The 27,486-nt window shown below is 44.1% G+C and overlaps 1 protein-coding gene across 1 annotated transcript in view; it reads left to right on the top strand.

Moving 5' to 3' along the window:
* The window catches only part of LOC126091912 (cholinesterase 2-like), a 257,842-nt gene that overhangs the window by 135,519 nt on the left and 94,837 nt on the right, over nucleotides 1–27,486 (top strand). The window contains exon 7 of the mRNA XM_049907227.1: nucleotides 25,360–25,540. Coding sequence (XP_049763184.1) covers nucleotides 25,360–25,540 — 181 coding nt within the window. The remainder of the gene's footprint in view (nucleotides 1–25,359; nucleotides 25,541–27,486) is intronic.

The following is a 27,486-nucleotide window of genomic DNA, read 5'->3' as shown; positions in this document are numbered from 1 at the left end:
AACACCCTGTATGAAGGTCCACCTCGACCAGTTACCGAGAGAACGTTGCAGTCGGAAATGTATGCCATGTACATCTAGAGAGTCACGAGTCTCGCTAACATTATTGCTCGTAGTGGCACAGAAGCATGACTGGAACCGTGTCATGTGGTCTGACGGATAACGGTTTTTCCTCTTTTCACACGATACGGCCCAGTGAAGTGTTCGACGTGCAATGTGTGTACAGTGTAGATCAGATCGGAGGTATTTGTGTGACATTCTTTGGTTGTTTTTCGAATCATGACTTCTCTCTGCTCATTGAGATTACAGCGAACTTGAGCCAGGGTGTGTTTATTTCAACGTTCTCTATGACAAAGTTTTTCCCCTTCTTCTACATGTGCCTGATGAATATGTTGTGAACTTTTCAGTTTTCGAGATGAGAACAGCTACGTTCACAAGGCCGCATGCACACGCTTCGGGTTTGAAGAACGCTCAGCCTCACCATCGCATTTTGACTAGCCGGCTAAGTCACCCAGTCTTAATTAAAATGACAGGAACTTTTTGGAACAGCAGGCGAAACTCACAATCAATGTCTCCATAACTTACTAGTTCTACAGGGCCTAGTTATTAATGAACCGTTTCGGCTGGATATAACATAGCCGAAAACTCTCTCCATGTGGGCTCTCTCCCTCTCTAAACCGAGGCCATTGTCAAGACAAGAGGCGATATCACATGATATTTGCGTGACGTGTCATCGGGGTGGCTGATTTTTTCTCCAGTGTACTTGTATCTGAGGAAGCTATGAGTGCTGTGGCGCAGGGAACACTGGGAGTGGTAAACTCAAGGGTGTTTTGCGGGTATAAATACTCGTCAACTTCGTGTTATTTCTTCATTGTACAACCCCGCTAATCAGATCACCTGAGCTTAAACAATAAAATAAGAAAATATAACTTGTGCTCCATTCCAACAAACCAAGATGAACAGTTGCCAAAATTACTGATGCCTAAAATAAATGTAGCTTTAACAATAAATGGGGAGCGCAAAGCAAATCAACGAGCCTGCAACTAATTAACTATACAAGTTGGAAAGTAAGAATAGTAAAGCAAGTTTGGTGGGCAAAAGCCAAGCCATTCTTTCTTAAATAAATTACGGTTCATACGGTCCTGAACACTATGGAACTTAACATCTGAGGTCATCAGTCCCCTAGAACTTAAAACTACTTAAACCTAACTAACCTAAGGACATCACACACATCCATGCCCGAGGCAGGATTCGAACCTGCGACCGTAGCGGCCGTGCGGTTCCAGATTGAAGCACCTAGAACCGCTCGGCCAAAATAAAATATGATAACAATATTGACACTAGTAGATATCAGCAAAGTTATTGATACTGTCAACTTTGCGATAATGCTCAGAAAAATGTGACGACTAAATTGCACAGATAGTGCTCTGAAGTGTCTTGAAAGCTACTTGAAAAACAGGCAGCAAAGTCTGTCTGTGGAAATAAAAAATCGTCCTGGAAACATGTTCTTATAGGCGTGCCAGAAAGGTCCGTTTTAGGCCCACTCTTGGTTTCCTTGTATATCAATCACACACTGAAGCGCCAAAGAACCTCGTGTACACGTGCGTATTCCAATAGAGAAACACGTAAACAGACAGAATACGGTGCTGCAGTCGGCAACGCCTATATAAGACAAGTGTCTGGCGCAGTTGTTATATCGGTTACTGCTGCTACAATGGCAGTTTATCAAGATTTAATTGAGTTTGGACGTGGTGTTATAGACGGCGCGACGGGACATAGCGATGAAATGGGGATTTTCCTGTATGACGATTTAATGAGTGTGCCATGAGCATCAGAATTTCGGTAAAACATCAGATCTCCGACACCGCTGCGGCCGGAAAACTATCCTGCAAGAAGGGGACCGAGCACTGAAGGGAATCGTTCAACGTGACAGAAGTGCAACCCTTCTGCAGATTGCTCCAGATTTCAGTGCCGGGGCATCAACAAGTGTCACCAAGCGAAGTATAATACATCATCGATATGGGCTTTCGGAGTCGAGGGCCAACTCGTGTACCCTTGATGACTGCACGACACAAAGCTTCGCTCCTCGCCTGGGCCCATCTACAGTGACATTGGACTGTTGATGACTGGAAACATGTTGCCTGGTCGGACGAGTCTCGTTCAGTTTGTATCGAACGTGTACGGGTATGGTGAAAACCTCATGAATCCGTGGACCCTGCATGTCAGCAGGGGACTGTTCAAGCTGGTGGAGGCTATATATAATGGTGTGGAGCGTGTGCAGTTGGAATGATACGAGACCCTTGATACGACTCTAACAGGTGACACGTACTGGTACGTAAGCATCCTGTCTGACCAGTTTCACGTCCATTGTGCATTCTGACGGACTTGGGCAGTTCCAGCAGGACAATGCGACACCCCACACGTTCAGAATTGCCACAGAGTGGCTCGGGGAACACTCTTCTTTTTTTTTTTAAGGCTTCCGCTGGGCACCAAACTCCCCAGACATAAACGTTATTCAGCATATCGAGGATGCCTTGCAAAGTGCTGTTCAGAAGAGATCTCCACTCCATCGCACTGTTACGGGTTCATGGACAGCCCTGCAGGATTTATGGTGTCAGTTCCCTCCAGCACTACTTCAGACATTAGTCGAGTCCATGCTACATCGTGTTGCGGCAGTTCTGCGTTCTCGCGTGACTCTACACGGTATTAAGCAGCTGTAATAGTTTCTTTGGCCCAAGTGTGTATTTCGTCAGTGATGTTTTCATGTAAATATCATTTACATGCGATGACTTCCAACTCTACCCGAGTTCTATAGCTGACGATACAAGTACTGCTCCGACTGGTCAGCTGCATGGCTTGCCACAGGTTGCCCGGCTTCCCCCCCCCCCCCCCACTTCCTCCCCCGCCCCCCACCAGTTGGAGGTTTGAGTCCTCCCTCGGGCATGGGTGTGTGTATTGTCCTTAGCGTAAGTTAATTTCAGTTAGATTAAGTAGTGTGTAAGTCTAGGGACCGATGATCTCAGCAGTTTCGTCCCTTTAGGATCTTACCACAAATTTCCACTTTCCGAATGGTCATTTGTGTTCAGTGGCAACATGGACGGAAAACCTTGGCCTTAAACTAAACGAAAAAAAAAAACCACAGTCAGCACAGCAACAGAAATAAATAAGTTCCGAATTCAGCGATCCTTTGCCTCCTGCCGACAGCACACCAATACCGTATCAGAAACCAGTAAAAATTGTGGTTCTAACTTTTGATGAAGATTTCAAATGGCTCTGAGCACTATGGGACTTAACATCTGTGGTGATCAGTCCCTTAGAACTTAGAACTACTTAAACCCAACTAACCTAAGGACATCACACACATCCATGCCCGAGGCAGTATTCGAACCTGCGACCGTAGCGGTCGCGCGGTTCCGGACTGAGCGCCTAGAACCGCTAGACCACCACGGCCGGCGGATGAAGATTTACCTTGAGCAGAGAAACTAATACTGTTACCATATGTAAATTGATGGGGCATCGTCGCTGTCAGCTGCAGAGGGACATGAAGCGGAATCAGCAGCGGAGAGCGAAAACGTTTACCGGACCGGGATTCGAACCCGGGATCTCCTGCTTACTAGACAGGTGCTGTAACCACTGCACCCTGTCCCGCGGGACCTGACAGCTGCGATCGCCATTCAATTTATATATAATGTTTCACAGCTGCAGATTTGTATAATACTGTTACCATGTGCCAGAAGACTTCTGCAAGCCCCAAAAGATTTCAGAACGTATTTCCACAGAATGTCAAACTCCTGCAAACACTCGTTCTACTGTATCTCCACTACTGTGATGTAATTCAACGTGGTACGGTAGGAAAAAGACAAGAAGGATACAGCTAACCATGAATGCTTGAAGCGTTACATCCGTCTAAATTCGTCTAAATGACCGTGTCAATGCTTCACACATCCAGTTCGTGTGGCTGCGGCCACACAAGTTACAGGACTGCTCCGCCGGCTCCTGAATGCTCAAGCACCCCAGTACCTCGCCCCAGAGATTAGACATCTTCCGCGCAATCGTGATATAAACACAAGGTCTCACGTATGTGGTATCCTAGCTGTGCCGATTCATGAAACGAAACTACTTGCAAACTTCAGCGCTGTCGCTTGTATCCAGTTCTAAAACAAGGTGCCCTGCTCTCTTCACACAATTCGAAGCCCTTTTAAGAAAAAGTTGAAGCTCTCCCTTCTCTCATCGTCATAGCGTTTCCCCAAATTAACGTTATGGCCCAACTTTCCCTCTATCAAATAGCGAAGCAACTGCTTCCATCTTCTCCCAATTATGCTTCTTTCTCTTTTCCTTTCACTTTGAGTCACACCTCCTTTTTCTTATGTTCTTTAAGTATGTATTATTACATTACTCTTTCCCTCCCTCAACCATCGCTTTCTCCATGCCAACTATTACTTACGCTCTTAATTAAAAACTTACCTTACTGTAATCTGTAATTATTGTTGTATGTACCTAAGAGATGTGTATGTTTTAATGTCGAATGCTTGTTTGGGTAATGACCCTAATCTTGCCGGTTTAAATAAATAAATAAATATAAATAAATGGGCGATGACAGAAGACGTTCAAAAGCTCCGGCTAATTTTGCAAACCATAACTAAAAGTAGCAAAGAGTAGTTAATTTCAAGATAACAGAAAAAGGCCTGCACAACGCTGTAATATGGAGAAAGAGAGAATAATTCACCAAAGGCAAAAACACTAGGAAAGGAGACTAAAAATAAGAAAAGTTAGCCGCATAACATAACATAACAATAAGCTCACGTCCCTGTGGCCTAATTTATCATAGAATCTTCCACAACTGCAATGGAAAGATAATATGAATACGATGTGCTATAAATGAATTTCTTTCAGGTATCAAATGGGTTTTCGTTGTATTTTGGCGTTGTATGTTTTTCTTGTTTGAAGTGTACTATTTGCCGCGCGGGATTAGCCGAGCGGTCTAGGGCGCTGCGATCAAGGACTGTGCGGCTGGTCCCGGCGGAGGTTGTAGTCTTCCCTCGGGCATGGGTGCATGTGTTTGTCCTTAGGATAACTTAGGTTAAGTAGTGTGTAAGCTTAGGGACTGATGATCTTAGCAGTTAAGTCCCATAAGATTTCACACACACACACACACACACACACACACGCGCGCACACACACACACACACCACACACACACAAGTGTTCTATTTGTATTAAGTTTGATGTGTTGTAATTTTGTTTTCCATGTCTTAATGTGTGTATGATTGTAGGCAGACAAACAGAAGTTTGTTGTAAATTCTCTGTGTTCACAGGTGTTAAATTTGAATTTTGTGTGTGAGCTGAATGTTTCCGCAACATGGCGTCGCGTATTCGATCAAACAATAGGTCGCAGAAATTAAAGTGGGATACGGGGAAAGAATCGACAGGATTAGAAGCGTGAGCAAGACTTGCACATAAGATTCGAGGATGGGTACAGCGAATAGGAAGCAGTTCCTTTGTCCAGCGAGCAAGGTACTGTGCCCGCTGGTAGGGAATTTAAAGCTCCTAGCACTTATGTGGCGGAAGGTCTCATCTTCCTAACCTATAGTAATATTTTAAGTGATGTTGTTGATTCTGCAATCACAAATTTAGACTCTAGTCATAGACAGTTGCGCGAAAACAAAACGCAGGTTTGGAGATATGTGAATCGAGAGTCGCTCATCGAGTGTTTTAAGAATCCAACTCGTAATACGGAACAGAATTTCAGTGGGAAAATAGCGGAAAAGGCGAAATTCGAAGCGGTAAATTAACCAAACTAAGAGAACAGCAAGAAAATTGGACAAGGGAGTGCCAAGAGATGACCGAAAGGCCTACCAGCGAAAATCAGAGATTTAAAATTTTAGGAAGCATTCTTGACTGCAGCACAGAGATCGGTATAAATTTGTTAAAAATCAATAAAATCAGTCACGATTGCGTTTTCAGATTTTTTATTTGTTGGCAACCGGTTTCGGCTCTTTCCTCGGATCATCTTCAGGCTTACACCGCCACCAAGAGCCATTATGGCGGTATAACCGTGAAGATGATCCGAGAAAAGAGCCGAAACCGGTTGCCAACAAACAAAAACATCTGAAACACAATCGAGAATTTTTTTGATTTTTAAGATTTGGAACTCAGAAAGCACGTGAAGGCTGAGAAGAGGGACTGCAAGGGCTCAGTATTGTGGGACGAATTAAAAAAGGAACACGAGGTAAAATTTTCGAATGTGGAGAACAGAACTGAAATGGTTGAAGCGGGAGATGTAATATCACTCGAAGGTATTAAAGAGCGCGAGGAGGCCGTGCAGCATGATTTAGAAACCATATAGGAACAACTAACTAAAGACCAGGAAGACTCTGCGGAAGATCACATCAATCCTAGGATAGGAGGACAAGTGAGGGGTATGACAAGGAAAGTGGTGATTGCTCTGTGCCTGTAGTAGGTTAAGATAAGATAAAGCCCCTGATAAAGTTCAAAGACGCCAGTGCTGAAGTTAATTGGTGTCACTGAGATCGTGTCACGGAACTAAGCTCGCCAGACAAAAACTTAGCTACATCGCTGCGCACACACATATGGACCGTTTAGTCTTTACAGATGGCGCAGCGATCGTGTCACGTGCTCAACGGCACGGTAGGACTGCCTCTACACTAGCAGGAGGAAGAAACGATTGGTGAGGCATCCATATTTTAAATAAACATCGTACGTAGACATGGATAAATGTAAGGACGCTAAAGAGTATCAATAAAGGATCAGTCGTGTTTGGCCGTACCCACGGCCAGCGGATGTGAAGTTGCTCGTGGATCTGTTTGTGTTTCACGGCAGATTGTTCAGCATGGTTACAAGCAGTAGTGTAACACACGTGGGTACGAAACACAACGTCAGAATTGTGTTCGAATGAAGATTCTCACTGACAGGACACGAGACGCGTTTCACGACTTGTGAATCAAAACCGCTTCCAGAAACGACAGGAATTGCTGCAGGCAGTGGATGGAGGTGCATCCCAAACTGTTAGCCACAGAACATTACCACGCGAATTGCATTCAATGGGCATTTGGAGTCTGTCGCCTCGCAAGAGGCTGTTGTTCACGCAGGCACGTAAAGACAACAACAAAGTTCGTCGGACTGGAAAAATACGTGACTGGTTTTCTGAACACTTCTCCATCCTATTACATTGAAGAGCAAAAGAAACTGGTACACCTGCCTAATATCGTGTAGAGCCCCCGCGAGCACACAGAAGTGCCGCAACACGACGTGGCATGGACTCGACTAATGTCTGAAGTAGTGCTGGAGGGAACTGACACCATGAATCCTGCAGAGCTGTCCATAAATCCGTAAGAGCACGAGGGGGTAGAGATCACTTCTGAACAGCACGTTGCAACACATCCCTGATATGCTCAATAATGTTAATGTCTGGGAAGTATGGTGGCCAGCGGAAGTGTTTAAACTCAGAAGAGTGCTCCTGGAGCCACACTCTAGCAATTCCGGACATGTGGGGTGTCGCATTGTCCTACTGGAATTGCCAAAGTCCGTCTAAATGCACAATTGACATGAAAGGATGCAGATGATCAGACAGGATGCGTACGCACGTGTCACCTGTCAGAGTCGTATCTAGTCGTATCAGAGGTCCCATATCACTCCAACTGCATACGTTTCACACACCATTACAGAGCCTCCACCAGCTTGAACAGTCCTCTGCTGCATACAATTTGAAACGAGACTCGTCCGATCAGGCAACATGTATCCAGTCATCAACAGTCCAATGTTGGTGTTGACGGACTCAGATGAGGCTTAAAGCTTTGTGTCGTGCAGTCATCAAGGGTACACGAAAGGGCCTTCGGCTCCGAAAGCCCATATCGATTGTTTCGTTGATAGGTTCGCACACTGACACTCGTTGATGGCCCGCATTGAAATCTGCACCAATTTGAAGAAGGTTTGCACTTCTGTCACGTTGAACGATTCTCTTCAGTAGTCGTTGGGCCCGTTCTTGCAGGATCTTTTTCTGGCCGCAACGATGTCGGAGATTTGATGTTTTATCGGATTCCTGCTATTCACAGTACACTCGTGAAATGGTTGTACGGGAAAATCCTCATTTCATCGCTACCTCGGAGATGCTCTGTCCCATCGCTCGTGCGCCGACTATAACACCACGTTCAGACTCACTTAAAACTTGATAACCTGTCATTGTAGCAGCAGTAACGGATCGAACAACTGCGCCATACTGTCTTATATAGGCGTTGCCTACCGCAACGCCGTTTTCTGTTTTTTACATATCTCTGCATTTGAATACTCACACCTATACCAGTTTCATTGGCGCTTCAGTACGGATCTCGATTGGCCTGCAAAATCATCTGACTTGAACCCCAAGAAAGTTTGCGGGATATGTCGGAACAGCGATTAAATCACCGACATCAGCGTCCCCGCAATTTGGTGGAACTGTGCCATGAAACCGTCTGTGACTGGCTTAATCTGCCTGCGAGGTACCTGCTCAACGTTGTGGGCTCACTTTCTAACCGAGTCTAGGAGGTTATCGAGTCCAGGGGGGAATTGCACAGTGTTAAACGATGCTTGCAATGATTTCTATACGGTTGACAGATTTTTTGTCTGATGAGTTTTCAAGTTTTTCCCTTCCGAAGTGCTTCTTAACTTTCTTCTGATCATAAATGAAGGGAATCCGTTGTAGCTTTCTGTTTCTTTTTCTCGAGCTACTTGTTTGGCATGCTTGTCTGTCAGTTCAAAAAATTGCTCTATGGCTCTGAGCACTATGGGAGTTAACATCTGTGGTCATCAGTCCCCTAGAACTTAGAACTACTTAAACCTAACTAACCTAAGGACATCACACACATCCATGCCCGAGGCAGGATTCGAACCTGCGACCGTAGCGGTCACGCGGTTCCAGACTGTAGCGCCTAGAACCGCACGGCCACCCCGGCCGGCTGTCTGTCAGTTCACTCCTAAGAGTTCCTACGTGTGCTTTCGTCCATTCGAAATTAATATGCCATTTCCTTTACACATTTTCCTAAATCTATTTCTTATGTCTTCTACTAAATATTTATGATTCCTGGAAATATTTAACGAATCCAGCGTAAATCGACTGTCCGTGCGTATTACAGCTCCCATTTTAACTTTTTTTTTTGTACGTTCTCTTGTTTCTCTAAGACTCGCAAGACTGTTATTTGTTCTGCTTGGTTAATGGTGCACCCATTCTTTAGTGTGCACTTTAACTGATAAGCAGGTGTGCCATTAATGTTTATTACCACTCCTGAACATGTTCCGTTCTCTGCATGGCTCCCATCGGTATGAACCACTATTTTCTTCTTAAGTTGCTGTACTTGCTGGATGAGGCCACTGTCTTTAATCTAAAGGAGTTTCTATAGGATGGTCCGGGTGTTCAGTTTTTGTAATTTCATATTCTTCCACTACTGCCTGTAGTTTAATAATTATGGGTGTAAGGCCTGTTAGAACGCACAGCGCTTCAGTAGACGTTGTTCTGTAAACCTTGTTGTTGTTGTGGTCTTCAGTCCTGAGACTGGTTTGATGCAGCTCTCCATGCTACTCTGTCCTGTGCAAGCATCTTCATCTCCCAGTACCTACTGCAACCTACATCCTTCTGAATCTGCTTAGTGTATTCATCTCTTGGTCTCCCCCTACAATTTTTACCCTCCACGCTGCCCTCCAATACTAAATTGGTGATCCCTTGATGCCTCAGAACATGTCCTACCAACCGATCCCTTCTTCTGGTCAAGTTGTGCCACAAACTTCTCTTCTCCCCAATCCTATTCAATACTTCCTCATTAGTTATGTGATCTACCCACCTTATCAATCTTTTTATCAAGCGCTGGTTTCTTCGAATCATCATAGAGTTATATTTTCCTCTGAGTGCGTGAATACAAACAGGAGCTGCTTATGCCAACATTGCCAGAATATCGCCTTTGTAAATTGTTTTCGTTGCTCCTGAACCAAATCCCCTATTGAACCTAACTGATTTAGGTAAAGAATGAGTAAGTTTCGTGTATTTTTCAGTCATGTAGTGGATATGTTATTTAGCGTAAATTTATAATTATAACCTAGTATTTTAATCGTTCAACTTGTTGCAAAACTTGATTGTTTAGAGTGATACTGACTGTTGCTTTGTCTTTACGCCCTCTACTTTTTATTAGCATTACTTTCTATTTTTGCTCATTAAACCGGTTTTTGTTGTTTTGGGCCCAATCAGTGATTTTTTTCCATTTTTCTGTTTTCAGAGCTCCACAGCAATAATGACAGTGTTTTCTTCCGTCAACACCATTAAGTCATCTGCAAATGCTATCGTTTTGGTGTTTTCTGTGTAATTCAGATTAAGCAGAGAATTACACTGGTCCACAGCCGGCCGTTGTGGCCGAGCGGTTTTAGGCGCTTCAGTCTGGAGCCGCGCGACCGCTACGGTCGCAGGTTCGAATCCTGCCTCGGGCATGGATGTGTGTGATGTCCTTAGGTTAGTTAGGTTTAAGTAGTTCTAAGTTCTAGGGGACTGATGACCTCAGATGTTAAGTCCCATAATGCTCCGAGCCATTTGAACCATTCTTGAACCTGGTCCACAGGAAGACCCCTGTGGGCACTCTTTTGTCACCTTGTTTTCTAGTTTGATGGTGTTAAATGCCAACATCGCTTTCCTATCAGTGAAATAGTTTTTTGCTGGGTTATGTAAGTTCCAAGGACATTTAAATTCTAGTAGCTCTTTAAGGATGATTGGTCACCAAGCTGCGTCAAAAGCTCCCTGAACGAGACTGACAATTATTACATGTTGTCCTTGTCACGAAATTCTTAGCAGCCAACAGTGCATTGACTGTCCCTTTCTTTGGAATAAATGCGACCTGAATGTTGCTTATGAGATCCTTAGAGTAGACATAATTCTGTTAATTGATAGATTTTCCAGTACATTTCTCTTCCGTATACAGAAAGCTGATGGGACTAAATTTGGACACTTCCACGCTGTTTTCTTTACCGGTTTTAAAAATGGGTACTATTTTGGCTCTTTTCTACGATCTCGGAAAGCAGGCGTTCTTTAGGCGACTGTTATATAAAGCGGTAATATACTTGGGGAAAAAAGCTATGCAATCGACGAACGGTCTTACTAGTAACACCATTTTCATCAGGAGTCTTGTTTGCAGGCAAATTCGTTATTATTTCCTCTATCGCTGTTTGTGTAAAAGGTACATCATCTACTGTGCCTTTGGGTCGTAGCGTTAGAGATCGCTTTAGTTTATGATATTCGGTGTCATGCGTTTGATCGTCCTCTGGCACAAAATATGCAAGCATGTAGATGCCAGTTTCGATTAATTCCTTTGCTGTCCTGTTACCATTTTCCCTTAGCATGGTCATGGGAGTATTATTTCCTTATTTTCCCTGATGCGATTCAATAGACGGTGTTCCAAGAGTTATTTGTTGGGGTCAAGCTACAGTATTGCTCCCTCAACTGTTTTCTGTCCTTTCTCATTTGATAAATTCGCCTTTTTTCGCATTAAAGTTAATTCTGATGTCCTGCAGGCGACATATTTTCTCCCAGTTTGTACTTCCGCTAGTTTTGTATCTTGAACGCTTGATTGCTTGAAGTATCTAGAACTTCTTCAAATTCTGTGATAAGAGTTTCATTATTTGTTTCCGCTTTAACTTTTATTGCCAAATTCTGGTCTCTTTCTTTTAGGTTGTGTAAGTCCGTGTTTGGTAAATACACTCCTGGAAATTGAAATAAGAACACCGTGAATTCATTGTCCCAGGAAGGGGAAACTTTATTGACACATTCCTGGGGTCAGATACATCACATGATCACACTGACAGAACCACAGGCACATAGACACAGGCAACAGAGCATGCACAATGTCGGCACTAGTACAGTGTATATCCACCTTTCGCAGCAATGCAGGCTGCTATTCTCCCATGGAGACCATCGTAGAGATGCTGGATGTAGTCCTGTGGAACGACTTGCCATGCCATTTCCACCTGGCGCCTCAGTTGGACCAGCGTTCGTGCTGGACGTGCAGACCGCGTGAGACGACGCTTCATCCAGTCCCAAACATGCTCAATGGGGGACAGATCCGGAGATCTTGCTGGCCAGGGTAGTTGACTTACACCTTCTAGAGCACGTTGGGTGGCACGGGATACATGCGGACGTGCATTGTCCTGTTGGAACAGCAAGTTCCCTTGCCGGTCTAGGAATGGTAGAACGATGGGTTCGATGACGGTTTGGATGTACCGTGCACTATTCAGTGTCCCCTCGACGATCACCAGTGGTGTATGGCCAGTGTAGGAGATCGCTCCCCACACCATGATGCCGGGTGTTGGCCCTGTGTGCCTCGGTCGTATGCAGTCCTGATTGTGGCGCTCACCTGCACGGCGCCAAACACGCATACGACCATCATTGGCACCAAGGCAGAAGCGACTCTCATCGCTGAAGACGACACGTCTCCATTCGTCCCTCCATTCACGCCTGTCGCGACACCACTGGAGGCGGGCTGCACGATGTTGGGGCGTGAGCGGAAGACGGCCTAACGGTGTGCGAGACCGTAGCCCAGCTTCATGGAGACGGTTGCGAATGGTCCTCGCCGATACCCCAGGAGCAACAGTGTCCCTAATTTGCTGGGAAGTGGCGGTGCGGTCCCCTACGGCACTGCGTAGGATCCTATGGTCTTGGCGTGCATCCGTGCGTCGCTGCGGTCCGGTCCCAGGTCGACGGGCACGTGCACCTTCCGCCGACCACTGGCGACAACATCGATGTACTGTGGAGACCTCACGCCCCACGTGTTGAGCAATTCGGCGGTACGTCCACCCGGCCTCCCGCATGCCCACTATACGCCCTCGCTCAAAGTCCGTCAACTGCACATACGGTTCACGTCCACGCTGTCGCGGCATGCTACCAGTGTTAAAGACTGCGATGGAGCTCCGTATGCCACGGCAAACTGGCTGACACTGACGGCGGCGGTGCACAAATGCTGCGCAGCTAGCGCCATTCGACGGCCAACACCGCGGATCCTGGTGTGTCCGCTGTGCCGTGCGTGTGATCATTGCTTGTACAGCCCTCTCGCAGTGTCCGGAGCAAGTATGGTGGGTCTGACACACCGGTGTCAATGTGTTCTTTTTTCCATTTCCAGGAGTGTATTTATGCCTAAGTTCTTCTAGCAAGTACCCATCAAATTCTCTCAGATCTTCGTCTGTAACAACCATTTTTTTTAGTCTGAATTATGCTTCCAGCATATAATGTTGGGCACACTCTTATGCTAAAAATAATAGTACTGTCGTCGGAGCAACTATCTTCTTCACCACACGTTCATTGGCTTTGCATCGGCAGAGGTAGCCATAGTTAAATCAACATTGCTCTCTCCTTCATTATTTCGAAAGGTTACTCCGTGAGTCATCTCGTTCGGTAGATAACAGATTAGCGGAAGCCAGAAATTCTTACTCTGCAGTTCGTTACTCTATCACGCCACTTGCTAGATCTTGCATTGCTGTCCATAGCAGTTACTAAACCAACTCCTTTATTGTAGGCTATCATGCTGCCAGTTTTTCTCGGGTCATTTTTGATGGAATTTGTGAAATCTAAGTACATGCTAGGTATGAAAAATCGCAAATTTTCTTTTACTATTTCTACAATTACTGCACCTTCGTCCGCGCAAGTGTTTGATCATTACGGAATGAGTATCTTTGTTGACTATCACTATCAGTATTGCTGCCCTTTTCCTTGCGTAACCGGCGCTAAATATCTTGTAGGCTATACGTTTTATTGATAACAATATGGTTACTGTATGAAAACAATGTCAATCTGATTTCGCACAATAAGCTGCCTCAGGTTAGCTGCAGCATCGCTGAAGCGCAGTATGTTTATTTGTATGCAGTGGATTTGTTTTTGGGAAGTCCAAGTTGTTTGGCTTGTATTTGGCGTTGCTATTAATGATAATCAGTATTCTGCTTGCGTTGTGTACTATTTGTGTATTGTGTTTCGTAACCGAGGACCTAGACACGATGGGGAGAATCCTCGGCCCGCCGTAGCCCTCAGTGGTTCACAACCCCACAACAGGCCAGAGCAGTCCACCCACCCCACCGCCGCCCACCACAGAACCCAGGGTTACTGTGCGGTTCGGCCCCCAGTGGACATCCCACTCCCTTCCCCCGGTAACGTTGAACACCAGACGAGTGTAACCCCAAATGTTTGCATGGTCGAGTAATTATGGTGTAAGCGTACGTGGAGACAGAGTTTGCTCAGCAGTCGGCGACATAGTGTAACTGAGGTGGAATGAGGGGAACCAGTCCGAATTCGCAGAGTCAGATGGAAAACCGCCTTAAGGGGCTCCGGAACGCCCTATACTTGCAATGTTAAAATAACGCTTATAAGTTACATCTTTCCTCACAAAGTATTTGAGGTAAGAAGTTTAACTTTTTACAGATTATTTATTGGAATATGGGCTACAACTTAACACAGGGATTTTACAAAATTTTAGTTCAGTTATTAAAGATGATTTTTTTTCAATTGTAATGAAAATTCACAACATTTTTTTGCAATTTTTTATTTATATATTCAAAAATATACAGTTTTTTAGAAAAAGGCTCTGTTAAATTATGCGGAAGGTACTGTGTAACATTTACTGAAAGTTTGAAACAAATATGTTTGGAAGATCCTTAGAAAACATGTAATTAGTATGAGAAAATAAAAGTTTTGGGAATCGAGCGACAAAGATTGGATTAACTTTTTAGTGCATTCCAGGTCCATAGGATGGATTATCTTCATCCTCTGCAAACTCCTCCTCCAGCTTCCTCTTGTTCCTCCTCCTGTTTACTCTTGCTTGTATTTCTAGACTCTTTACAGCCCTGTCTGCAGCCCGAAGGCGTTCCTTGTCTAAAGCAAGCATCGCTCGTACCATGTTAGAATGTTATTATTTACAGTAATAACACATACCTTTGGCTTTCCAACATTTCTCCTTTTCTTAAAAGCCTTCAGAGGATTTCTAATAAGTTTACTTTTACTCATTATTATACTTCAACAAAACAGAGACTCAAGAAACAGAATTAATTACGAATATTTTCGAGATAACGACAGAGTAAATAAACATGAAACAATCGACAATCACACCAGCGATATATATTGAACCATCACAGGTTAGCCACAACACATACTTTATCTCACATCACTAAAATGTACCTGATGAACACGGACGTTAATAATAACACCATTTGACAGCAGTTTAACAGCGCCACAGTGGGCCACGCCCATGTAGAACACATTTCAAAAAAAATTTAAAAATAGTTGTAGTCTTCGGAATTGAATAAATTATATATCTATTAAAAGGTAATAGTTTGCAGATTCAGAAAACGCAAAAAAGTAAAAATTGAACTTTTCATGATTTTGAGCCTTTCCGGAGCCCCTGAAAAACCATCCACAGGCTGGCCGGCACACCGGACCTATACATTAATCCGCCGGGCGGATTCGTGCCGGGGACCGGCACGCCTTCCCGCTCGGGAAGCAGCGCGTTAGACCGCGGGACTAATCGGGTGGGCAGAGTACTGTTTACTTCGGACGTATCCGCGCTACTGTACTGTTATTGCTCGAAAACAGAGGTGACGAACTTGTATCTCATTTAGCGGTCGTTTCTTTTTTAATCGCACTTGACAATCGCTGTAGGTGACAACGTCCGTCGATTGCTTTGATTTTTGTAATATGTTTATCAATTAAGGGTTGCGAAGCTACAAAATCTTTAGTGTACTGTATTGCAGTCGGAAGTATTGTTCTCCGATTTCTTGTCGCTGTGCTTTGAATTCTCTCGAAGGCATAGGCTAATCTCTATAGATATCTTTTGCCAGTCGTGCACCTTTTTTGAGGAATCTGATACTGACATTCGGATCCCGTATCCACCATGTCATCGGTTTGTTGTGTCGCACCGGATGCAGGTAGTGTGTCGGTAGCAACTGCTGCGCCCGACGCTATGAGATCTTTAGCGTGAGATTCTTCAGCCTCGCTAAATTCACATTTAAGTTGTTAGTTTCTGTTGTGGCGTAGCAAGACAGCCACGCCACTCGGAAGTAGCCGAAAGGCACGCGTACACACACGCCGACTGGCGTGAAGTCTGGAACAGGATGAGTAATGAATGCTAATAAGAAAAGAACGTAATGCCTGTTTACTTAACTTTACTTCATCCTTGTGGTACATCGCTCTTGATAATACAAGTGAGACTATCTCCAGATATGGTTAATGGCGCCTTGCTAGGTCGTAGCCATGGACTTAGCTGAAGGCTATTCTAACTGTCTCTCGGCAAATGAGAGAAAGGCTTCGTCAGTGTAGTAGCTAGCAAAGTCGTCGTACAACTGGGGCGAGTGCTAGTCCGCCTTTCTAGACCTGCCATGTGGTGGCGCTAGGTCTGCAATGACTGACAGTGGCGACACGCGGGTCCGACATGTACTAATGGACCGCGGCCGATTTAAAGCTACCACCTAGCAAGTGTGGTGTCTGGCGGTGACACCACAGTTTCCATAGGAAGGATACTGCCATTTTCATTTGACAGATTTTGTATCTCCTGTTCATTGGAAGAAATATAAGTATTGTTGCCCGGATCTCGTGGTCGTGCGGTAGCGTTCTAGCTTCCCACGCCCGGGTTCCCGGGTTCGATTCCCGGCGGGGCCAGGGATTTTCTCTGCCTCGTGATGGCTGGGTGTTGTGTGCTGTCCTTAGGTTAGTTAAGTTTAAGTAGTTCTAAGTTCTAGGGGACTGATGACCATAGATGTTAAGTCCCATAGTGCTCAGAGCCAATTGAACCAATTGAACAAGTATTGTTATTAGTGACGACTAATCTGTTGACAGTATCCCTATTAAAATCGACTCAGGTCGACGTCTTCTAATATGTTTAGGTGATATTTCTTGAACAGTAGCGCCAGGGTCAGATGTATGTTGCTCTTTTCCAGACTTAGTGAGAGGGTGAGGAATTTTTGAAGCTGCTTATTGTACCAAGGATACGGACTTTGGCGTATCAGCATTATACATGAGAACAGAAGAATCGCTTTCACCATTCGCAGTAGTCAGTAATTGGTAGCAATCTTTCTATCGACATGATCAACACCTTTGCAATGATGACGTGCAACGTCATCCGTTCCAGCCACGGTGGCCGAGCAGTTCTAGGCGCTACAGTCTGGATTCGCGCGACCGCTACGGTCGCAAGTTCGAATCGTGCCTCGGGCGTGAATGTGTGTGATGTCCTTAGGTTAATTAGGTTTAAGTAGTTCTAAGTTCTAGGGGACTGATGACCTCAGAAGTTAAGTCCCATAGTGCTCAGAGCCATTTTTTGAACGTCATCCGTGATAATATACACACTGAAATAGCATCTCCTGGCAGATTAAAACTGTGTGCCGGACCGAGACTCAAACTCGGGAAATTTGGAAGGTAGGAGACGAGGTATTGGGGGAATTAAATCTTTGAGGACAGGGTGTGAGCCGTGCTTCGGTAGCTCAGTCATTAGAGCTCTTGCCCGCGAAAGGCGAAAGGTCCCGAGTTCGAGTCTCGCTGTGGCACACAGTTTCAATCTGCCAGGAAGTTTCAAATCAGCGCACACTTCGCAGCATACTGAAAATTTCATTTTGGGCGCACTGAAGAAATTTCCTACATTGGGGATCTGTATCGTGGGTGATACTTTGCTTAAATCGTCGAATATCTATTGATCAGTGCGACGAAATTATTTTATATGAGAGCAAATAGCTCTGAGCACTATCGGGCTTAACATCTGAGGTCATCAGTCCCCTAGAAGTTAGAACTACTCAAACCTAACTAACCTAACGACATCACACACATCCATGCCCGAGGCAAGATTCGAACCTGTGACCGCGGTCGAGGGTATAAGATGAACATCAACAAAAGTAAAACAAGGATAATGGAATGTAGTTGAATTAAGCCGGGTGATGCTGAGGGAATTAGATTAGGAAATGAGACACTTAACGTAGTAAAGGAGTTTTGCTATTTGGGGAGCAAAATAACTGATTATAGTAGAAGTAGAGAGGATATAAAATGTAGACTGGCAATGGCAAGGAAAGCGTTTCTGAAGAAGAGAAATTTGTTAACATCGAGTATAGATTTAAGTGTCAGGAAGTCGTTTCTCAAAGTATTTTTATGGAGTGTAACCATGTATGGAAGTGAAACATGGACAATAAATAGTTTGGACAAGAAGAGAATAGAAGCTTTCGAAATGTGGTGCTACAGAAGAATGTTGAAGATTAGGTGGGTAGATAACGTAACTAATGAGGAGGTATTGAATAGGATTGGGGAGAAAAGTTTGTGGCCCAACTTGACTAAAAGAAGGGATCGGTTGATAGTACATGTCCTGAGGCATCAAGAGATCACAAATTTAGCATTGGAGGGCAGCGTGGAGGGTAAAAATCGTAGAGGGAGACCAAGAGATGAATACACTAAGCAGATTCAGAAGGATGTAGGTTGCAGTAGGTACTGGGAGATGAAGAAGCTTGCACAGGATAGATTAGCATGGAGAGCTGCGTCAAACCAGTCTCAGGACTGAAGACCACAACAACAACAACAACAATGCTGTTCTCGAATGGAGAATATCATTTGTTGGGTGATGGACGATGCAAGCCAAGTCATGGAGCAATGATGGGATGCAGCACCAAAGATGGAGGTGACTATTGTCGTCAATGGTCAGCTGCACATTTCCACTGAAAAACTGCGACACTACCATCCTAATCGGACCTCAGAATCACTTATTGAATAGATTATCCTCCTCTACGATGCCCCAACGACATGTGCCACTGCGTAGTGTGTGTGAACACTAAGCTGTGTGTAAATAAATCGCAACCTATAGGGTTCATTTGAATTGTGTGTTTGTTTATGTATCTGAGTTTGCCAAAGTTCAATGTTTGTTGCATCAAGAGATATTTATTTCTAATTGTTTTTTTCTCTATTAATGATGCGCCATGTGACCAATATATTAACTCTGAGTGGTAAACAACATTATTTCTGTAACGATATAGTGGTGAACAGACGGATGTTACATGACAAGCTCTTTAGATTTTGTTTATGTAAAGGTATCTGCACTCTTGTTAACATATTTTTGGTATGCACCATTAGTTAAAATTGTATTCACACGGTATCCATGACCGAATATTTCGTTTATCCATACACTTTGCATGTACCTTTGATTATAATTGTGTGAATGAATAGTTCTTATGCTTCAACATGATAGCCCATTATCTTTGATTAGTGTTTATACCGAATAGTGCCTTCCATTTATTGTTTGTATTTTGTACACTTAGTTGTGTAAATATTTTACTATTTTATTTTCTGAGATTCTTTTGTCTGCAGCATTGATGACAACCATTTGTGTTCACAGTACGCACATGACAAAGTCATTTTGAGTTTTGCATGTGACATTCGTTAAACTTCTATAGTTGAAGATTTCTTCCATTTTTACACTTTGTCTTATGGTTTTGACTATTTCTTGTCTACAGTACTGAGTTTGATTAATTGTTCTTCTTTGTTATGTAATTCATACGTATTGCTTTCATTTTTTAAATTCTAGTTACATTCTGCATAATAATTTGTTGTGATACTATCTTCTAAACCACATTTCTGGTTATACTGATCCATCTCAAAGACAAGCACAATAACCTTCAGTGGTATAAAAGCACTGTTGTATGAATTGTGAATTCATTTTGTTGCATTTGGCAAAAGGAACATGTGTCTGTAAGTTATTTGCTAAAATTTGCTTGAGACGATCCATGCTTTGAATTTATCTTACTTTTTGTTGATTATTTTCAATGAATGAAATCTTCATTTTTCCTCTTCCTTTTTTTGCTTTTGTGTATCTTCGTGAAGAAGTTCACGCTTGGTACGTACATTCATGGCTCTAATTGAGGTATTGTGGAGATCTGTGAGCCTTGTTATTGTTTTGAGCACACTATAGAAGAAACAAATAAGTGACGAACATTTTGAAAATATTTAGAACTAATCTTCCACTGTGAAACTATGTCGTTCCTACATATTGTCTCTTCGCAAGGTGTGGTGTGATGAGACGAATCCATCAGCTCCATTTCATACATTTCTGATGTTGCAGATCAGTCCTGCATTACAACTCGTTAGCCGTTTGCAAATGTAGCATGCTTCTTGGAGGAAAGTGATTTGTTTTGTGCTAGATATCCTTCCTCTGTCCTTTCCGTATTATTTAATGCAGAATTTGTAAGTTGGATGAGTAACTGTGTTTCATAAGGGTGGCCAGAATCTGTTGTCTGATGCTGTAGTTATGCAATAGTGGTAGCTTAGTTGCAAAGACAGAGAGGTTTAAGTTGACCATTAGGGCTGGTGCCTGAGCAAGTAATCATGGTGAGGTTGGCAAGAGTGTTTTGGTCATCCCTGGTGGTTATACTCACGACAACGGGAAGCAGGGGATGGTTACCGCTCATACGTCATAAGCACTGGTTGCTGGGTGTGGATTTACCATAATTTTTTTCATTTTTTGAGAGGGAATACTTTGTCTATGATTAAGTTGGCTACCACATGGTGTTTAGTATAAAGAAACTTTTTTCTCTGATACAGTTAGGAAATTGGAATTGCTTCCAATGTGTAAAGTCATGGAACACATAAGTGTAAAATGTGGAATTAAATTTTATATTTTCCTTTGCTTTCAGGCATTTGAAAGTTGGTGACCTTTTTCAGCTAGGAGTCTGCTGGTATAAATCAGGTTCTTTCTTCCATTACTCATCAGTGAATGCTTGTAATTTCAGTGCTTATGCAATGTATGTGATGATTTTCAAGTATAATTTTAGTTTTGCCATACAAGAGATGGGGTTTCTTTGTATACATACAGTCGTGTTCCATCACATGCCACCCACCACATTCAGTTCATTTCTTTGGTGATCGTTGGACTGATGTAAAATTGTAGAACAGCAAGAATACTTACATGAGAGATTTAATTTTCTCCATTTTGGGGTTGTATAATGTAACTGACTTTCCCTGTTTGGCACTTTCTCTGAGATGAGCTGAGGCTTCTCTGTTAAGTATGCCATGGCCCTCGTACTGGCTATCAGCAGTAAGGATTGGTCAGTTGGTTGATTTGGGGGAGGGGACCAAACAGTGAGGTCATCAGTTCCATTAGATTATGGAAGGATGGGGAAGGAAGTCGGCGTGCCATTTCAAAGGAACCATCCTGGCATTTTATTTAGGGAAAACACGGAAAACGTAAATCAGGATGGCCGGATGCAGGTTTGAGCCATCATCCTCCCAAATGAAAGTCCAGTGTGCTTACCACTGTGCCACCTAGCTCTGTGCAGTAAGGATCACTTTCACTTCTATTTTCTTGATGAGTGAACCAATGGCAACTGTGAGATTCCTATCCTAACTTTTATGTTTTTTCGTGAACATACCCCAGCCTTTCTCTATCATTATTTAGAGTAGATATGTTGGTAAATTTAATTGTATTTGCGGTAGGAGCTGTGGCTAGCATTATTTTGATAAGTGTAGTCTCTTTGTGTATATTCGAATTAACTGAAACATACTTGATAAATAAATAATTAATATGGAATGTTTAAAAGAAATCCAAGACATATATGTAACATTTACATCTTAGTCCTTGGTGCGTATAACAAACAATAAGATAAATTAGCTATGAGTAAAGTTAGGTGTGATACTTTGACCCTACTGTTGAAAGATTTAAATGAAACGAAGTTATCTGTTGTATTTTCATAGAGAGGGCATTATTAGGTGCAGATTATGATACGTGGACCCTTAAATTAAATAAAGAACTAGCAGAAGTACATTTATTAGAGAAAAAATTTGTTTTATGGCAAGAGTGCAGACAAATGCATTTCATATCACGGCTCATTGCCAAAATTATAGAGAGGGTACAAGCAGGAACCATTTACATGTCGAGCCCTATCAGAATATATTATTGCCGTTAAAGAAGGAACCATTTGCATAGCTGTCCTTCACAGAATATGTCTTTATCATTAACTGGATCAAATACTAGTCACTGACGTAAGTCATGTTGGTGAAGTAGTACGTACTCGTATATGACAGTTGTAAAGAACCAGTGCAGTAGTGTGTGCGGAAGTGGAGACGTGCAAGGATGTCAGAAAGGAGCTATCGCATCAGGCCATGAGCACACTATGAATGTAGTTTCCCAGTTTGTTGGAGTATCAGTGTAGACTGTCCAGCGAGACCAAAAAAATGGCACACTACTTGAAGCCACGTAATGCAGCATACGATCAATAGTTGCGTCACGACTTATCAGCGGCAATCGGTTTCAAAACCGAGAGGTGCTTCAATCAATGCAGCTACATCTGAACCAGTCGAAGCAAACACTGCTAAGGGAACTGCAAACAATTGACATTTAGAGCCAGGTACCTCTCAGATGGCCATAACTCAACAGCAGCACATAAAGTTGCACATGTTTAGTGGAGCAAACAACAGAGAAACTGAACAATTGATAACTGGAGGCATGAAGTGTGGCGTAGCTAGAAGCAAGTTGGCGTCTTTTCAAATGATGCAGAGGATGAGTGCGCTGACAGTGTAAGAATAGCGCAAAAAATTATGCGGGCGACTGTCAACAGCATTAGTGTACTTGGAGAAATACGTGATGCGCACTGTGCTGTCTTACAACATATCTGTTCACTACCAGTTTCGAACCTGGATTGTCTTCAAAGTGGAAAAATATTGTGACAGCTTCATGTGCCATACATGCTATTTACTTGGGTGCATACTTTCCTGGGTAAACAGCTTGTAAGACATGTGAAGTTGCCACAACAGATATTTTTCCACGGTGAAAATGGTCCATGATAGAAACCAGTAGTGAATAAATATATTGTAAGACAGCACAGTTTATATCATGCATTTGTCCAAATAAGAATAGTGGTTGTAAAAAGATCCTAACGGAGAGAGACTGAAGACGACTATGAAATCCTATTAGCGACAACAGAAGCCCAACAGGAATTGCTGCTACTATTGAATGCAGTTCCATTTCAGTCAGTTTTCGAGTGAATACTGCGAAGGGAACCGTATGGAATTGATATTCAGAGTCGGGAACCTAACGGAAGGCCATTGCTCACAGTGACACCTAAAACTGGAAAAAAAACACAGGAAGTCGACAATAACTGACAGGACGTGTTTGCAATCGTCCAAGAAGCTGCGCAACTTTGCCTCTTCCCAAAAGACGCAAAGCATGGTGTACGCTGATGGCCTAAAGTGGCATTTAACCTGCAGTGTGTGTAACATGCAGTTCAGACTGTAGGTGGTTCTGTGATGTTTAGGAATGTTCTTCGTGCTCTACTGATTATGTTTATTGTAAAAAATGAATACGACATCTGTTGAATATTTTCTGTGATCAGGGGCTGCATTCCCGCCCAAGGCTTCACAATGACTATGATGTGGACACTCCCACCTTCCAAGGTGACTACAGTCGTGCTCATAGGTCTCCAAGCATATCGTCAAGCACCCTGCCTCACTTTAACTGGCCCAATATATCACATGATGTTAACAGGGTAGGAAATGTCTCCAACTGTTTGGAACAGTAGGTGAAAATTAGCAAGCAGCATCCCTACAACCTGGTAGCTATACAGGAAATAATCATCAATGAGTGTCTTTAGCTGTATTTGGCACATCTGAGGAAGCTTTTGGACTCTGTTTCCTGCAGAATTGAAGTCATTAGCAAAGACAGAGCGTTTGTTACAGGGTAGGCTATCAGTTTGAAGGTTCAGGGCTAACTCTGTTTTGGATGTGCTTCATATGCAATGGTAAAGTTTCATGAGGGTATGTGTGGATGTCTGTACCTCCAGGATCTCCTCTCAAGCCTCTGAATCGATTTCCACCAAATCTGGCACAGAAACAGCATGCCTCACGAGAATCAGCACTCTGGCACTTATAACTTCCAATAGCAATGGAGATACAGGGAGAAATGTGTTTTTTTCCAATGCTTGATGTCTATGCAGCCCTGCACGACCAGCATGTTGTGTGGGAACAGTATCAGCCTTCCAAATCAATCTGTTTTGTAGGTCAGCATAGATGTCAGAAGCAGGCAACAGTTTTCCTTTCCCAACATGTAGGCTACCCTCTATGACTGACGTGCTTTGCATGTTGCCCTTTACATAAGGGGCAAATAGATGATATTCAAGCCCCTGATGTGCAGCCTGTCCAGTATGACAGAAACACTGCAGGAGTAGACCTACGCTGCTTTATTGAATTATATTGCAGGGGATACAGGTGCTCATGAGCATGGCTGAGGATAGTTTAAGGTAGATAGAGGAGTAGATAGACAGAGGAAGAGGGAGGAGGAAATGGAATGAGAGAGGGGAGGAGGAGGCGATGCATGAGGCAGGTTGAAAGTGTGGAGGGGTAGTGGGTAAGTGGAAAAGGAAGAGGCTGAGGCAGTGGTGGAAAGAGAAAGGGGGGGAGGATATCATCAGAGGGGCGAGGAAGATATTATCAGTGAGAGGGGTGTAGGAAATGGACAAAGAGAGGGGGAGAAGGACATGAAGAGAGAGAGATATTGGGGAGAAGGAGACAGATTTATAGAGGTGGGAGTATGAGGTGGACAGACAGAGTGAGGAAGAGGAGGAGAGATAGAAGGAGATGAAGTGGTGTGATCGCTATATGTGTAGGATACATATGCATGTGAAGCTATGGGGAAAATACTCTATATTCCAGGTTACTTTCCTGACAGTTGACCTTTCTCGATTTAGTGTACACTGCCGCTACATTTTATTTGGTTTCTAGCAACCAACGTGGTTCCCAGTTCAATAATCTGATTGAATCATTTAGCTTAAACTAACCCCACACAAAACAGATGTTCTAGAAATTCAGGCCTCAGTGTGAATTTTATTAAATCAGAATGTATTTCTCTAAATGATAAAATTTAAATTTGTTGTCAACTGTTCATTTTAGAAGATGCTCCGTAGAGCTCAGACCACACTCGACATTATTTCTACCTCTTCATTCACATGAAATTCTTTGATTCCCGACACTTTGGCAAGCAGCTTCGAGACATTGCTTTATTTGGTTGACTGCTGCGCTGAATTGCATGCACAGTGGATTTGTGAGCTTTCTTAAGAGATGAGATAAATTCTTAAATGTGATTGGTGGTTACATAGAGAAATAATGCAAAGATGAAGTAGTAAGATTTTTCAAAACATGTTCTTTAACTGTTCCAGTATTTTATTTCTACCCTAAAAGACTCGTCTTTTTGGATATCTCTCTTGTGTGCATTGTCGTCTCCTCGCCTAGTTTCTTTTCTGTGCTTATATGTTGTTTTACACAGATTAATGAGTTAACTAACTCAGGAACAGTGCGTCAGCGTGATCCCAGGTGCTCTAAAGTGACGTGCTGGTGATGTGTGTTGCCAGATCGACGACATGTTGAGTGGTGGTACGGGCCTGGGAGGCGCTCTGCCCGTGGTGCAGGCGAATACCGCCAAAAAGGCAGTCCTGCAGAAGAAGCCGTTGGATGCCATCCGGGATGCCGACTTCCGCGCCATGCCCATGCTTGTGGGCGTGGCCAAGCACGAGGGCATCATGCCACTGGCCTGTAAGTCATCTGTTTTTCTGTCTTACTGCTTCCACTGCTTCCATACTGACATTACCATGTACACATGACTACATATGGGGTGTAAAAAACCTGCACATGGTATACAAAATTTTAGAATGTTTGAAGTAGATAAAAAGGAACATTTGTTTAATGTGACGAAAACGTGAACCTCTAGGGGTCCATGAAGGATTTTGATGCTACTTATACACTCCTGGAAATGGAAAAAAGAACACATTTACACCGGTGTGTCAGACCCACCATACTTACTCCGGACACTGCGAGAGGGCTGTACAAGCAATGATCACACGCATGGCACAGCGGACACACCAGGAACCGCGGTGTTGGCCGTCGAATGGCGCTAGCTGCACAGCATTTGTGCACCGCCGCCGTCAGTGTCAGCCAGTTTGCCGTGGCATACGGAGCTCCATCGCAGTCTTTAACACTGGTAGCATGCCGCGACAGCGTGGACGTGAACCGTATGTGCAGTTGACGAACTTTGAGCGAGGGCGTATAGTGGGCATGCGGGAGACCGGGTGGACGTACCGCCGAATTGCTCAACACGTGGGGCGTGAGGTCTCCACAGTACATCGATGTTGTCGCCAGTGGTCGGCGGAAGGTGCACGTGCCCGTCGACCTGGGACCGGACCGCAGCGACGCACGGATGCACGCCAAGACCGTAGGATCCTACGCAGTGCCGTAGGGGACCGCACCGCCACTTCCCAGCAAATTAGGGACACTGTTGCTCCTGGGGTATCGCCGAGGACGATTCGCAACCGTCTCCATGAAGCTGGGCAACGGTCCCGCACACCGTTAGGCCGTCTTCCGCTCACGCCCCAACATCGTGCAGCCCGCCTCCAGTGGTGTCGCGACAGGCGTGATTGGAGGGACGAATGGAGACGTGTCGTCTTCAGCGATGAGAGTCGCTTCTGCCTTGGTGCCAATGATGGTCGTATGCGTGTTTGGCGCCGTGCAGGTGAGCGCCACAATCAGGACTGCATACGACCGAGGCACACAGGGCCAACACCCGGCATCATGGTGTGGGGAGCGATCTCCTACACTGGCCGTACACCACTGGTGATCGTCGAGGGGACACTGAATAGTGCACGGTACATCCAAACCATCATCGAACCCATCGTTCTACCATTCCTAGACCGGCAAGGGAACTTGCTGTTCCAACAGGACAATGCACGTCCGCATGTATCCCGTGCCACCCAACGTGCTCTAGAAGGTGTAAGTCAACTACCCTGGCCAGCAAGATCTCCGGATCTGTCCCCCATTGAGCATGTTTGGGACTGGATGAAGCGTCGTCTCACGCGGTCTGCACGTCCAGCACGAACGCTGGTCCAACTGAGGCGCCAGGTGGAAATGGCATGGCAAGCCGTTCCACAGGACTACATCCAGCATCTCTACGATCGTCTCCATGGGAGAATAGCAGCCTGCATTGCTGCGAAAGGTGGATATACACTGTACGAGTGCCGACATTGTGCATGCTCTGTTGCCTGTGTCTATGTGCCTGTGGTTCTGTCAGTGTGATCATGTGATGTATCTGACCCCAGGAATGTGTCAATAAAGTTTCCCCTTCCTGGGACAATGAATTGACGGTTTTCTTATTTCAATTTCCAGGAGTGTATTTAGAGAAGGTCTGTGATGAATATTATTTCAGAGATGTTGCTGAAAATGTCGTTTGTCTACACTAATACACAACTGGCATTTACCTGCTTATGATTATTATACGAATAACGTCTGCAGCTTCAGGCAAAGATTCAGCCAGCTCATCTGGAGTGTCTATCGATATTTTGTACACCAAGCGCTTCATCTACCCACGTAAACAGAAATCCATAGGACTGAACTCGGGGGAATATGGTGTCCATGATAGTGGCACACCGATGCCAATTCAGTAACTGTGGAAAAGGTCTGCAAATGTCCTTGACATCAATGGCAAACTA

This window comes from Schistocerca cancellata, chromosome 7 (genome assembly GCF_023864275.1).
Source record: "Schistocerca cancellata isolate TAMUIC-IGC-003103 chromosome 7, iqSchCanc2.1, whole genome shotgun sequence".
Lineage (NCBI taxonomy): Eukaryota > Metazoa > Arthropoda > Insecta > Orthoptera > Acrididae > Schistocerca > Schistocerca cancellata.
This window is presented reverse-complemented; position numbering and strand designations above follow the sequence as displayed.